Genomic DNA, 14911 nt, shown 5'->3' on the forward strand with positions numbered 1-14911 from the left:
GTACATAAAAATTAGACATATATTTATTATATTTAAATGTTAATAGATGTTTTCCTAATGATTATGTATATTACTTTGAAATTTATACCTGTTTCTAATATTGATATTCATTTTGTAACTACTACTAATTTATATTTACACTCTTCCACACTGTTTGAAACCATAACGCATGATGATAAAATTTTCGCTGCACGGTGAAAAAGGAATTGCGATAAATATATTTTATTTCAAAATTTTGTTGTATTAAATGTTTTTATGGAAGAAAATACTTTATATTCTAGTTTGTATATAAAACCAAAACATTTTATATTAGTTTGGTAATTCGGTTTAACACTTTTCTCATGAAGCAGAGTGAATGAATATTGCAAAAAGAATTGTTAAGAATTAAAACAAAAAAGTGATAGAAACAAATAAATGTGCGTCGCAAGCAAAATTTTTATATGTTTACTAAAAGATTGTGTTATAATAAAATAATATTACACAATACGAAATAAGGACTCTGCCCATGTATGACGAAGTTAAGACACTGAAAGCCGGATTTCAATTAAATCTTCATCTTTACTCGTAACATATTTACTTTTCTGCAAAATAATATTTGCGTCGATTAATAGTTTTTTGTTTTACCAAAACTTCAAAATTGCGCCACATAATCTGAAATTAACTACCTCCATGCCCGTCTCTGCGATCCTTGAACCGTATTATAATGATGTTAACGCAGCGTTACGTGAATCTTTTAGCAGAAGTTATGTCGCTTTAAATGATTCAAAACCTGGAAGTTCTTCATTAAAAACGAAAAACTCTAAAAGTGCTGATAATATACATAGTAAGTTAATATCATCAACAAAGCGTATACTTATCTCATCATTAGAATACGAAGAAATAAAAAACTATAGTGAAAACATATTGGATCCATTGAAAAATAAATATGCAGTTTTAAATCAAATGGTCGAAAGCTTTAATATGGATAATGGAAGTGTTTCTCCTACCCCACGTATTAAAAATGGTCTTAACGGAGGGGCCACCGGTGAGTTCAAAACAGGATTTTTTTCAATATATGTTTATAACTGTGTGCATGATTATTATATTGGCATGCTTTCGTACAAAAAAAGAGTTGCCATGTTTAAAAAATATATTTAAAAACGTGTTGGTTATGTGGGTAAATGAAGAAGGGAACTCTGTAAAATTAATAATTCTTAGCAAATGATTATTTTTTTTGCTCTTATATATTATTATGCTTCAATTTCAAACAAAACGACTCATTTATGGTTTAATTATTTATGTTATGTTATGAAAAAAACCAAATACAAAATATAATACATTTAAGTACACAACTGAAGCACATGTTTGTCAATATTGTGTATATGTGTATTTTTTTCGCTTTTATATCTTTAAATATTTAATAGCAACATTCTCAGAGAAAATATCTTATTAGCTTTTTATATAAATTTTCTTATCACACGTTAAGAAGATGAACATTTAATATTAAATTTTTTTTTTTTCCCAAATCTATTTATTGATAAAGAAAAATATTTCCTAATTTATGATTAATATACAATAAAATTAACAAATTACTTGTGTAAAACGACGTATATAGTGATAAAAGTTATGACAAATCCGTCATGAAGAATTCTACATATCATTATTTCAGCATTTGGCTAACTTATAAATTTTTTCTTATCTCTCTGTACATTTTTGTTAAGGTTTTATTAAAAGAAATTTGTTCTTCAATTTTTACTTTTAAAACTTTAGACTCAAAAAAGTTTCAGCACATTCCTTCAAATAATGATGGAAATGTTAATGGAAGCAATTCCCATATTCATAAATATAATTGCAATGTATTTGAGCTGCCTAAACCCAAGAGAGTACTTTTTCAACGTGACGATGTAAGAGTTGGATGGAAAAACGGAACGCATAGATGGCAAATTGGAGTCGGTATGTTAAATGTTGGTAACACATGCTATCTTAATTCTACGCTGCAGGCGCTTTTTCATTTGCCTTCGATGGCGAATTGGCTGTTATCCGATACGGAGCACCAGGAGGAATGCGACGCCGCTGATATGAATTGCATAATATGTGCAATGGCAAAAACTCTACAAGAATCACAAACTCATCAATCAGCCATTCGCCCATATCGGGTTTATTCAAAACTTAAGCTAATATGCAAACATTTAGTAATGGGTCGACAGGAAGATGCCCATGAATTTATGCGCTACCTCGTTGAAGCAATGGAAAAATCTTACTTGTCGCGCTTTCGGAATCATAAAGAATTAGATCAATATAGCAAAGAAACAACGCCTTTAAATCAAATCTTAGGTGGCTATTTGAAAACTGCTGTACGGTGTCTGGCCTGTGGACATGTGTCGGTAACATTTCAACACTTTCAAGATTTGCTGTTAGACATTCGCAAAGCTGATACCATCGAAGAAGCCTTAGAAGGATACTTTTCACGTGAACGACTAGAAGACATGGGCTACAAATGCGAATCCTGTAAAAAAAAGGTACAAAACTTAATACTTATATATATTTTAATGAATTTAAATAAAAAACATTAATTTTCTATTTTTTGATTTTTTTCAAAGGTATCTGCAACTAAACAGTTTTCATTAGAGCGCGCACCAATAGCGCTATGTGTACAATTAAAACGTTTCTCAATGCTGGGAACAAAAATACATAAACAAATAACTCTTAAGCCCAAACTTGATTTATCGAAATTTGTATCTCGTAAAACGACTGGTGAACAACTCACTTACAAACTGGTGTCAATGGTTACACATTTAGGAGCTTCACAGCACGGAGGTCATTATACCGCGATAGGACTTACTGAATCAGGAGTCTACTATAATTATGACGACAGTTTTGTGCGACCAATAAATGTACAATCTGTGTGTAATACAAACGCCTATATTATACTTTATGAATTGGACAGTATAACTCCCCGACAAGTAACTAGTACTCAAATTAGTAACGGAGATATAAAAGAAAACCTTAAAAAAACGAATGGTTACATATCGAATAACGCCCATCGCATTATTGGTCCTCAATTGCCAGGCTTAGGATATAATAATTGTTCGAATAATGCAAGTATCAATAAAACACCGGAGAACTGTTATTCATATACTAATGGTGGAACAAAACTTGGTATAAATAGACAAAATGGAATTCAAATTAATAATAACAGTAAGGTACTGATTCATTTCAAAAATAACTACGCGGCGACAAAAACTAGTACGTCTTCCCCATCAACAACTTTTGTAACGTCCACAACAGAAAATAGTAACTGTGATGGTAGTGTTGCTAATACACAAGTGCAAAATGGTTTTCATACAGGATCTTGGAAGTTTCAAGAATCTTTATGTGCCAAAGCAACATTATCTAATACATCAGGTAAAGGAGAAGCTTCAAAATTTTCAAATAGTCATGAAAGTTCCTCTTCATTTTCTTCAGATAACGAAAATGAAGTCAGTTCATCTTCTCATATGGTAAATAAAGCGTTAAGCTCAAAATCTTCACTGCCAAGTATGCCGAAACTTTCAGATAGTGGCATATCTGAAACAAACTCACAATCTATTGGGAATGTAAAGAAAAATGCAACCGCCATAACAATACCAAAAAATTTACATAAAAGTCTTGTTCCCTATGAATCTGAGTCTGATGATGAACAGGTATCTGAAATAACTCATCTCAATAAATCTGTAAACAGTGAACTTGGTGCTATAAAACGTTGTTCATCATCATCGCTTTCAATAAATGACCATCATGAAAATAATTATAAAGATTTTAAAATTTTAACAGAATGTAAAACAAAAAAATCTGTGTCATCATTAGGAAATGGCATAACACCTAACTTAATTAATACAAATAATTGTAGTAATTCACAATCCAAAAGTAAAACTGCTAATGATGCAATCGAAGAAATTTTTAAAAATAATCATAATAATCCAATTCAAAATAATACTTTACCAACTTCCATAAAGAGAATGAAGCAACAAGCCATTGTAACCTCAACAACACATACAGTTGATTCAGATAAGGAACATGAAATATTTAAAGAATATCCTCGATCGCCATTAAAAAGGTCTCAGTCTACACCACCGTCACCGCCAGTAATCAAAACCAAAACAGGATTTTGGCAAGTTACTTCATTAAATTCAACCACTGCCTCAACAAACCTTGTTGAACAAAAAGTTACTAAAAATCCGAAAAATCCATTCGCAGTAAAAATTAATCAACCAACACAAACAAAAAAACAGAAAATGTCAACAGATAAATCTTTAAAGCGTTCAAATTTGACTAACAACGGGTACACAGCTGATACAGGTGATAATTCCTCAATTAGTGAGCTACTTTCGCAATCGCATCGCGGTTATGGTGCGCCCGTGCTAACATGGAGTGGAGAAAAAGCATTAATCGAAAAAGAGGTAAGATAAAATTTCCGTAATTAAAAGTAAATATTATAATTAGTAATATATTATATGTATTTATGCTCAAAGGTCAACCATGAGCTTCGTGACCAACGGCAAAGAGATTGGAATGAAGATGAAGACAATGATATGGATCGTGGTCGTCAGAAAAAGATAAAATCTAAAAAAACAGTTAATGGCAATTGTAAAACGGATGGATATAATCCTTTTCAGGAACATGAAAACCATCGTCGATGGAAGTCACATACACACCGCTTTCATCGCGGCCATTTTCGTCGGCAATTTCAACGTAATAAATATAAGTTCCCAAAATTCAATGATAAAACACAACGTGCGCATCAACGCAACAATAATGTTATTCACAACAGACGGAGCTCTTAACAGTTCGATGGATAGAATATTTCTTTTTATGCCACAACTCAATTATAATAATTCGACCTAAATGAAGCCTGTTCTTATACATATATTAATTTGAATAGAAGAAAAACACTATATAAAAATTGCATAAAAAAGTTAAATTCTTGTTATTTTGTATGAAATATGGCAGTGTTGTATGTTCAATTATGTGAGTGTATTTTATAAGTTAAGGAGAATTAATATATAATTAGAATTAAGTTATTTTTATTAATTATTTATTCATGAAGAATTATTTTATCTGCGTAACTGCTGTATTTAAACATTTCTATAATGCAACGCATTAGTTGATATAAAGAATATATATAAATACGTTTATATATACATATATGACAACTTATTTTGAAGACTTGACCTAATTATTCTATTCAGATATTGAAAAAAAATGTTATTTTTAATTTGAAATTACGTATCAGATGAAATATATAAATTATTAATTATCTAGGCTTTAAGATTGTACATAGAAAATAAAACGATTTTATTTCCGATGGAAATTAAATTATTTAATAATATTCGGTAAAATTGAAATTCTAAAATTCTGAAACCCATATTGCTAAATATATTTATATTAAACACTATTCTCCAAAAAACTTATTTTGAAAAAGCACTTTAATCTTTTTATACATTAAAAGGAAGAGCCTCGAATTATGATTCAGCTTTGTTTAATTCTTACCGCAATTGAAGCCTTTTTTAAAACGGCATATGTAATCGAAATACGAGAATGCATGACGCGATGGTAACTTCTATTGAATTAATTTATTTATAAAGACCAATATGGTTAAAAGCGACTATTTCCGGTGCCAGCCGTATTCTTAACAAAGTAAAAACCGGAGATTATGTTAATTTGAAATTTGTTACTTTTTTAACATATAAAAACTGAAATCGGAATATAATATCAACTCAACTATTTAAATATATTTATTAGATTTGTAAATAAAATTTAATGATCAATTTTTCTTTTCACTGTCAACAAAAATTTGGTTAAGCAACAAAATTATGCATTAATGGAATTCTATATGACAAATATAATTGTATTTAATATAATATTAAATTAGCATTTAAAATATTACACCCCATTAATTTAATTTTTCGCAAACTATTTATTTTCTTTCAAATTCATGTTTTAAAGAACAGTTTGTATTGTTTTGTATGACAAAGTAGTTTTAAGTAATGTAAAGCAAAATATTAAATTCTTTTACCAATAATGAAAGCAATAATGAAGATATAACTAATTCTTAGGCATGTATAAATTATATTAACAAAATTGTACATATATCAAATTAAAAGAAGGATTATTGAAGACAAGCATTACTAAAACTATGATTAATATTAATTCAGCTAAAAATTTTTTTTTTGAATTCGATACATGCTTCAATTTTTGGTTCAATTTGTTCGGACAATACACTACATTCAAAATAAATTGTGTCTAATTAAATGCAAGTGTACATATTTTAAAAAAAATATTTAATGGTTTTTCATTCGAGGGATACTGGGTTTATATCAACTATTTTTTAACCTTTTATTTCTAATCATTTTTTAGATTCATCATTCTGTTGTGAAAGCGAAATGATAAAGGAATATATTAAAACCAAATTTTTAAAAACATTATTCTTAAAAATAAAAATTTATTTTTAACTTTAATATATTTTTATAGTGTTAATTACAGATTTGCATTTTTTATTACCGCGACACCATTATAAAAATTGACAAAAGTAGTATGTATTGAAATGATTTCTTATAAATCTAAGAAATTAATAATATAACTTAATACAATGCAATAATTGTTTGGATTAATTATTTCGCGGGTTTATGTTATTTCTTATTTTTCATTTCGTGCTCTGCTTTTGCGATCCTTTTTGGTGATTAAACGACCTTTTCGATAACGATTCTGCTCAAACTTTTTGGTTTTTTGTAAGTGCTTGGGTAAACTTTTTATTGTATTAATTTTATTTCGTTTAACCTTTTTTTGGTTTGCTTTTTTATCAAAATTTTCCTTACGTTTAAAAGCTTTGCTTTTATGTAGTTTCTTAAGGGTTTTGTTTTTTATTAAACGATCCAAATCTTTTTTTGATTTAAAACTATCGAAATTTACTTTTTCAGTTTTATGTGATTTTCCATTTTCCTTGTTATTTTGTTCAGAATTTTTTGTAGATTTACAATTCAATTCCATACCGGGGATGCAATTAATATCATTATCAATATTACAATCAACTTCACTATCTGTGGATTCGTTTACTTCCGTATTCTCGTTAAAAGTGTTTGACCCTATGAAATTATTTTGATTGGCTAAGTCATTAGTTGACAACTCTACTATTTTAACACTGGCATCCTCATAATCGGATTCATATACTTTGTCCTCTTCTGTAAGCTCACGCAGTGGTTCAAAACTTTTTTTTAAGTGTTTAACGCCATCCTTTACCTCTTGCCGGATTCTTCTGCGTTCTTCCTTGAGGTGTTGCATCAACTGATCTTTAGCCTTTTTTCGGCGTTCATTTTTACGTTTTTGAAATCCAGTAAGGAATTCTCTACAAAAAAAAAAAACAAACTATTTAAGACATATGTATCTATATTTTCATAACAGATACAACCTTCTTTTTTTAGGATCGAAAACTATTTCTTTTTTCGCACTTGACTTCTTATTGTTTGGCATTTTACGAACTTTAATAGACTTGACAGATTCACGTGTTGATGTATTTTGATATTACCACCTTTTTGAAGTATTTTTCAAACTAATCGCATTTTTCTTATACTATGTTTACACTCACAATTTTCAAACTTTATTTACGCATTTTTGTATACATTTTGTATGAAAAACAATGATTGTAATAATAATAAGCACATACTAATTACGATATTGTAAACGCACTGTTCCAATCATTTTATAAATAAGAAGCAATACACATCATAAATTAATTGAGAGCTCTACGTACAATCTGTAAAAAAAAATATTGTGAGTATTCATATGTGATCGGGTACTCAATAAAATTTTATGTTTATTTCTTTTTGTAAAAATACAACGGAACCGAGCTGACCTAGCGTCAAGTCTTGTTTAATAAAGTACAAGCGAAATTTCCTTGCTCTTCTTTGTTGCGTTTGATTAATTGTGCCACCATGATGCTTCACAACTACTGAAAACAAAATAAATATACAAATAAATTAATTTATATATTAAAAACAATCACATATATAAAACATAAAATAAACTCATTCAATGCAGAAAAAGAAAATTAAAATTTGATACTTGTAATATAAATACGATTGATGTGCATAACCATATAATTACAATTTGTTTTTCTGCCATTCATTGAAACCACTCCTTTATGTTTAGTCAAAAATCTTTCATGCATGCGAACAATTCCTACAATCATCTGATTATACCACCAGTTTCTGACGTATGCAGTAATTTCGCGCCAACGCTCTTAAGATTTTATTATTTACATTTGCGAATGTTTTGTTTTAAGTGCCTTAAAAGTTAAATTATAACAAAAGAAATGGATCAAGTTGAAGAGGAAAAGCAGGACTTATCTAATGAAGACTTGCTTGGTGCGCAAAGTTTACTTTTATCAGATTCAGAAGACGACAAAAGCGAGGAACTGGCGGAAGACAAAAATAATGTAAAAAATGTCCATCACTTTGCTGAAACTGATGAACAGAGAATTCAGAACAGCCCACAAAATATAGAATTGCGAGAAAGTGAGGATACAATGACATTGGATGAAATTAGTAAACCAAAAGTGAAAAGTAGAATATTAACTTTAATCGATTCCGATTCAGAAGCTAGTAATGATAGTACTCAATGTGATCAAATTTTAGACACATTAAATCAATCACATTCTGATTCTCCGAATGATACACGCTTAACTGATAAAAATGAAAATAATAATATTAATGTCGACAATCATGAAACAGAAAAAAATAAAAAAATGAGAGTGAGTGTAGAACCTTTTTGTTAATATTTTGAAATCGGTTTAAAATTTTTTTTATAGATTTCTGCCAAAGCAGCATTGGATGAAATAAAAGCTATACAGAGTGAACAACAACGTTTGCATCGAGAAGCGCATATAAGGTGGGAAAAAAGTAAAATAAATTACAATAAACAACAATAATAAAATATTTTTCAAAAGTATTCCTTATCATAAACCAAAAAAACATACGCTGGATGAATTTTTAAAGAGACGCAGCAATTCAAACACTTCCCAACAGGTTGTAAATTCTGTTAAGTTATTCAAAAATTTAAAAATGCCACCTGAAGAGCTTAGAGACTATGCGTAAGTTTTAATTAAAATACATAAAATTTAAATACATGTGCATAAACATATTTCACGTATTTATAATAGTATATTAATGGAGGAGCGCGCTAAAGAAGCAAGTACATTTTTTAAGTCTGAATCAGATTGTGAAGAAGAAAAATACGATATAAAATCACCCGAAAAGTGTTGTGAATTATCTGTTGAAGAAGCTGAGAAAAATTTTAAATCAGATGATCCAACAATAAATAAAAGTGAACAAACGATAGACACGTTTCACACAGTTTGTTTTAACAAGGATACAAATTCGATAGTCAATACATCAGAAACATTAACAGATATTGCTTTGACAGTGAAGCCAAGAATCACCGAAGTAATTGAATTGCCTAGAATTGATTTGCAAGATGTTAATATATTAAAATCATCAGATACAACTAAGAAGTGTTCAAGATCACTTAATGGTATCAAACGTTTAATATTGGAAAATAAAATTACCGAGAGTCCTACTTTAAAGGGAGATTCAAGTATGTTAATTGACTTTGATACTGGGACCACATATACCAAAAGACCAACAAAAGCTGACCATTTACTACAAAAACTGCTTCTTACAAATAAATCATGCATTAAGAAATCAACTGGACAACCAAAGTAAGAAATTTCAATGTTATGATATTACTTAATTTTTAATATACTATACTTCTGTTCACTATTTATACTCATCATGGTGATAATCGCCTAGTAAATCAGTTAAACAATAATGTGACAAATGCAAAATTTAGCAATAAATTACGTTTTAAATTTGTTAGAACTATCGTGCCCACAATTCAAAACTATGATGTTTATAGTATCGTATCAAAAACACTTCACTTGATAAAATCTAGTAACTTTCTAAAGAATAATTAGTGTATCTTTTGTACAAAAACGGTGATATTAGTTTTTAGAAAAATTATGATGAATAATAATATTATAATTTTTATTAGCTTAGTATACTTAGTATATTGTTTTGATAATAATATTTAAATGATGTAGAATTAGTTTTAATGTAATTCCTTTGCCATAAATTTCAATGTTGTCCGCTACTTATAATATATTAACTTTACTCAATTTTAGCTAGCACTTTCTTGTTTCAAAAAGCTTAAACCTGTTAATTACTTTGATATTTTTTTATCCAGTTTGCCCAATTCTTGAGTATTCCCTGGTGAGATAAAATAGAAATTATTCAATCTATATGCTTTGTGCAATTTTTTCTCGAAAAGTCGTCCATATACGACTATAAAGTTTTTATTATTTGTTTCTTACTTTTCAATTAAAGGAGGGCGCAACTGTAAGCGCAGCTATAAAGTCAGTTAAGACTAATCAATAACTTGACATCGTAATTACTGAACATCATAAAGTAATGTCGTTAGATCCCTAATAATTTTAAAATATTATTGAAACCATAAGTTAAAATATATAGTAAACTCGTAAAGTAATCCATGACAGAATTTGGGTTGTTACGAATGAGTCATCTTTCATCGTACCGGAATTTAATTAAATACGGAGCATTAAAAGTGAAAAAGAAGTAATTTGGCCGCGATATGCCTTTGTGTGTCAAAAATGGTTAAACAAAACTCAACCGAATACCTTCTTGTATTATATATAGGTTTTTTAAGTAACTTTTCTAATAATAATTAATATTAGCTTAAATTATACTTTTTAATTGAAGGACGACAAGCGAATTAACAAAAAAAAATTACTTACAGGTTTACTTTTTTATTTTATTTTATGTAAATAATTCAAGACAGGTCAATTAAACATAATTAATTTTTCTGTGCTCTAATTTATTTTGTTTAGTATATCATTAAACGAAAATGAAACGGAATGCACTAAAGCAAACATTAAGACTCAAGATGATTTCGTATCAAATAAGGAACAAAAACCTGGGGCTGCACTATTTAAACTTAAAGAGAATTTAAAAAATGTGATTAAGAAAAAACGTTTGGAAGACATCAAAAAGAAACATGAAAATGAACAAAAAGAATTAAGTAATCATAATGATGTTGAAGATAACTTCGAGGAAACCAGAGGTAAAAATTGCGAAGCAGATTTTGATGATGAAGAAACTTCCCTTTTAATTGAAAATGATGATGATGAAAATTTTACAAAAGCCTGCGATTATAATGTGGATGAAAACAAAGATGAAAAATGCGAATCAGATTTTGATGATGAAGAAACTTCTATTGCAATTGATAATGATGATGAGGAAAATATTATAAGCAACTATGATTATGATGCGGATGATGACATAGATAATGATGAAGATGAAAATAATGATGAAAATGAAGATAGTGATGAATATGAAGATGAGGATGAAAATGAGAATGAAAGTAAAGATGAACAGGAAACAATACAATTTAACGAAAGTAAAAATTCTAACCCTATAAAGCTTACTCGAATTATTCAAAAATTTGAAGATGACTCTGAAGATGAAATCAACATTTACAACAATCCAGATGCGATATCATCTAAAACCATGGCAAAATTGTTGAATGATGATAATAATACTCACATTAACGCAGATGAGGAAATTGATGAATTAATCGGATTGTGTTCAGGGCAATTTGGTGTAACTCAAACTTCAAATCAAGCTTTGATTTCACAGGATCCTGATACTCAAAATAATCATAAAAATGAAGAAGCCGAAGATTTTCTACATCTGAATTCCAGTGCATCTGATGTGGAAAAACAAATAATAATTCAAAATTTGAATGAAACTAAAATTAAAACATCAGTAGAGAAAGACTGCAAACCACAAACACTTCATGTGCCTTCTGATGAAGAAAATGTAATAATATTATCAGAAAAGAAAAAAAATGTAAGAAAACTTTCTAAGAGTCTTAAGAAAAGAGAGATGAAATTAGGATTTTCTGACGAAGAGGATTCTGATGTTGAAGTAGATGAAGATCAAGTCGAAAATGAAGCGTATCCTGACACATTTATAGACTACGATTCTGAAGAAAATGAAATAGTAGTAGAGATGTCAAAAGATCAACGCTTGAAACAAACAGAAAAGTTTTTTGAAAACGAAGCGGAACTTTCGGAGTCAGATTGGGGAAGTGCAGATGAGGATGAAACAAATATGAATAAATATGACATTGAACTTGGTGATGAAGATGATTTTGATGGTGAAAAGCTTCAGACTGAATTGGGTCAGATACATGCGTAAGTACAAATTTTGTATATATTGCATAGAAAAAAATTTATTTTTAATTTATTTTTCATTTTAATTTAGTCGTAAGATGCTTGATGATGACATTAAAGAGGTTCGCAAAATACAAGATATGCTGTTTGAGGATGAAGAAGATAGCGGAGTTGGGCGGCAGCGCCAATTTCGTTGGAAAAATGCTGAACGTGGCTTCGGTTTAGAAGATGCAAATCAGAATCAAACGTCAGCTGATAGAAATATAAGTGACGATGATGAAAACGACGAGCATGCGTGGCGAAAAATTCGATTTGAAAGAGAACAAGTTTTAAAGCAACATGGTATTAATGAGGTTAGTATTCATATAATATATATAAAACAATATTAAGTATATATCAATTTAAGGAATCATCCACGACACAATTTTTAAACTGTTCACTTACTAATATTACAAAATCAAACGAAAATCAACCTTTAAGTACTACAAAAAAAATTAATATAATTAAAATTAAAAACGAGACTTTACCTAAAATGATCAAAGATGAGACTCATTTTTTGATACCCAAAGTCACTAAAACACACAATAAACCGTCCAGAGGTTCATTCTTAATACGAGATGATGAAACCTTAAATAAGATTATAAAAGGCACAAAAAGTCGTAATGATGTTGAGGGAGGCGGGTCTGTTTCAATAACCACTGTAAAGCCTAAAAATTTTGTTTTTGCCACACTGACAGAAGAGGAGCATGAGGTAAATATAATATAAACAAACATCATCGAAAATAACCGATTATTTCTTTATTTTAAGAATTTGAAGCGAAAAGCTAATGATTTATTAAACAATAGCAATGAAAATGGTATTAACTTTATGAAAAGACCACATAAAAAACCACGGAGAGAAAAATGTTTTATCGATCAACTACTACAGTAAATATGTACATAATAAATTTTAATCGATTTTAATAGAATTAAATAATTACTTTAAAAACGAAATTTGCTTTTAATTGTAAATAACTTATTAATGTGAAAATGTACCTGAAAATTTATGTACTCTGGAAACATTGTATAAATATTTGAATGAACAATAATCAAAATATGTGGCAACATTTGGTTTTTAAAAATGGCAGCATATCAATTTATTTACGCCGGCTCCCTTCGTAACATTAATTTTTATATCAAAAAAAGTAGTTCTTGTTTGGAGTTAAGTAATTTTAGATAATCAACGCGATTGTTAGTAGATAGTGCTCTGCAGGTTAAAGTGCTCTTATCACAACTATTTGAAAGGAATACAATATATAGAAGTATAATTAAAAATTACAAAAACATCTAAATATTACAATTATTTTCTGAAATCGATAACAAAACATGACAGTCCAATCTAAACTAAGCCATGTTTTTAGTTATGAGTCTTGGATCCATGCAGTATCTGGTGCTGCAGTAAGTTCCAAAGTCCATTTCATTAAAATTAAAATAGTAAATTTTATTTTTGCAGGGAGGATGTATAGCAATGTCTACGTTTTATCCACTAGACACCGTACGATCACGACTACAACGTAAGAAATATCAAATAACAAATTAAAGTGCAAAGTTCATAATCATAAATATATTTTGCTTTCAGTTGAAGACCCTGAAAAAAATGGTGAAGCGCGTAGTACTGTTAAAGTTCTTAAAGAAATAATACTTAATGAAGGAGTGCGATCTTTATATAGGGGATTGGCACCCGTTCTACAAAGTTTATGTATATCAAACTTTGTGTATTTTTACACATTTCATTGCCTGAAGGCAATTGCTGTAGAATCCAATAGTAAATCTAAGCAAAGTGCACTTCTAGATCTTTTACTTGGGTCTGTAGCAGGAATAATTAATGTTCTTACAACAACCCCTTTTTGGGTAGTGAATACGAGATTACGTATGCGTGATATTGCGGGAACATCAAGCGAAGTTAATAAGTTTTATACAAGTCTTTTTAGTGGATTACAATACATTGCTAGAACCGAAGGAGTACGTGGATTATGGTCCGGTACAGTCCCATCACTTATACTTGTATCAAATCCCGCACTTCAATTTATGATGTATGAAATGCTTAAACGTAATGTGGTTTCTTTCACGGGAAACGAAATTTCTAGTTTTGGTTATTTTATTATTGGTGCATTAGCAAAAGCATTTGCAACAGTTTTAACTTATCCTCTTCAATTAGTACAAACTAAGCAACGACATCGCACAAGCAAATCCAGCGAAGATAAATTATCTGCTAAAGCCAAAGACATAGGCATGATAGAAATGATGATAAGCATATTAAAATTCCAAGGTTTTAAGGGACTCTTTAGAGGCCTTGAAGCAAAAATATTACAAACAGTTCTTACAGCTGCATTGATGTTTACTGCTTATGAAAAAATTGCCATGCTAGTCGGAACGTTACTAAAAAGAACCCCAAATACTGTTAACTGAAACTTACGTGAAGTTTTAGAGATAAATAAACCAAATTTCTTTTGATAGGCTCTATTTACTAGTTAGGATTAGTGATTTTCTGTGTTTTGTGATTAAGATTTAAGTAAAGTATTATGTATTAATCGTTCCAGTTGGTTATTGAGTTCTTTTTCTTGAATTAAACATTTAAATTATATTTTTTTATTTCATATTTATTTAGTA

The 14911-nt window shown here is 29.2% G+C and overlaps 4 protein-coding genes across 5 annotated transcripts; 3 read left to right on the top strand and 1 right to left on the bottom strand.

The window, feature by feature from the left end:
• The first annotated feature begins 269 nt into the window (after positions 1-269).
• LOC119671007 (ubiquitin carboxyl-terminal hydrolase 36) lies at positions 270-4892 on the top strand. 2 transcript variants are annotated; one of them, XM_038081497.1, is made up of 5 exons: positions 270-1024; positions 1750-2498; positions 2580-3384; positions 3445-4418; positions 4491-4892. In XM_038081497.1, the coding sequence occupies exons 1-5, from the start codon at positions 670-672 to the stop codon at positions 4800-4802; spliced, it is 3195 nt and encodes a 1064-aa protein (XP_037937425.1). In that variant the 5' UTR covers positions 270-669; the 3' UTR covers positions 4803-4892. The 2 variants fall into 2 exon arrangements, with proteins under 2 accessions (XP_037937425.1, XP_037937418.1); XM_038081490.1 differs by having other exon boundaries at positions 2580-4418.
• Positions 4893-6497: 1605 nt separating this feature from the next.
• Positions 6498-7624, bottom strand: LOC119667059 (nucleolar protein 12). Its single transcript, XM_038076342.1, has 2 exons — positions 7424-7624; positions 6498-7360 (listed from the first exon to the last, which is right to left on the bottom strand). Exons 1-2 carry the CDS (start codon positions 7483-7485, stop codon positions 6655-6657), a joined length of 768 nt encoding a protein of 255 aa, XP_037932270.1. The 5' UTR covers positions 7486-7624; the 3' UTR covers positions 6498-6654.
• Positions 7625-8190: 566 nt separating this feature from the next.
• Positions 8191-13220, top strand: LOC119667060 (claspin). Its single transcript, XM_038076343.1, has 8 exons — positions 8191-8764; positions 8822-8901; positions 8960-9103; positions 9173-9730; positions 10916-12283; positions 12354-12615; positions 12669-13013; positions 13071-13220. The coding sequence occupies exons 1-8, from the start codon at positions 8327-8329 to the stop codon at positions 13191-13193; spliced, it is 3318 nt and encodes a 1105-aa protein (XP_037932271.1). The 5' UTR covers positions 8191-8326; the 3' UTR covers positions 13194-13220.
• A 172-nt stretch (positions 13221-13392) lies between these two features.
• Positions 13393-14865, top strand: LOC119672688 (peroxisomal membrane protein PMP34). The gene is made up of 3 exons (XM_038083806.1): positions 13393-13699; positions 13755-13815; positions 13881-14865. The coding sequence occupies exons 1-3, from the start codon at positions 13628-13630 to the stop codon at positions 14708-14710; spliced, it is 963 nt and encodes a 320-aa protein (XP_037939734.1). The 5' UTR covers positions 13393-13627; the 3' UTR covers positions 14711-14865.
• The last annotated feature ends 46 nt before the right edge of the window (positions 14866-14911 follow it).

The sequence above is a fragment of the Teleopsis dalmanni genome, chromosome 1 (genome assembly GCF_002237135.1).
Source record: "Teleopsis dalmanni isolate 2A chromosome 1, ASM223713v2, whole genome shotgun sequence".
Classification (NCBI taxonomy): domain Eukaryota; kingdom Metazoa; phylum Arthropoda; class Insecta; order Diptera; family Diopsidae; genus Teleopsis; species Teleopsis dalmanni.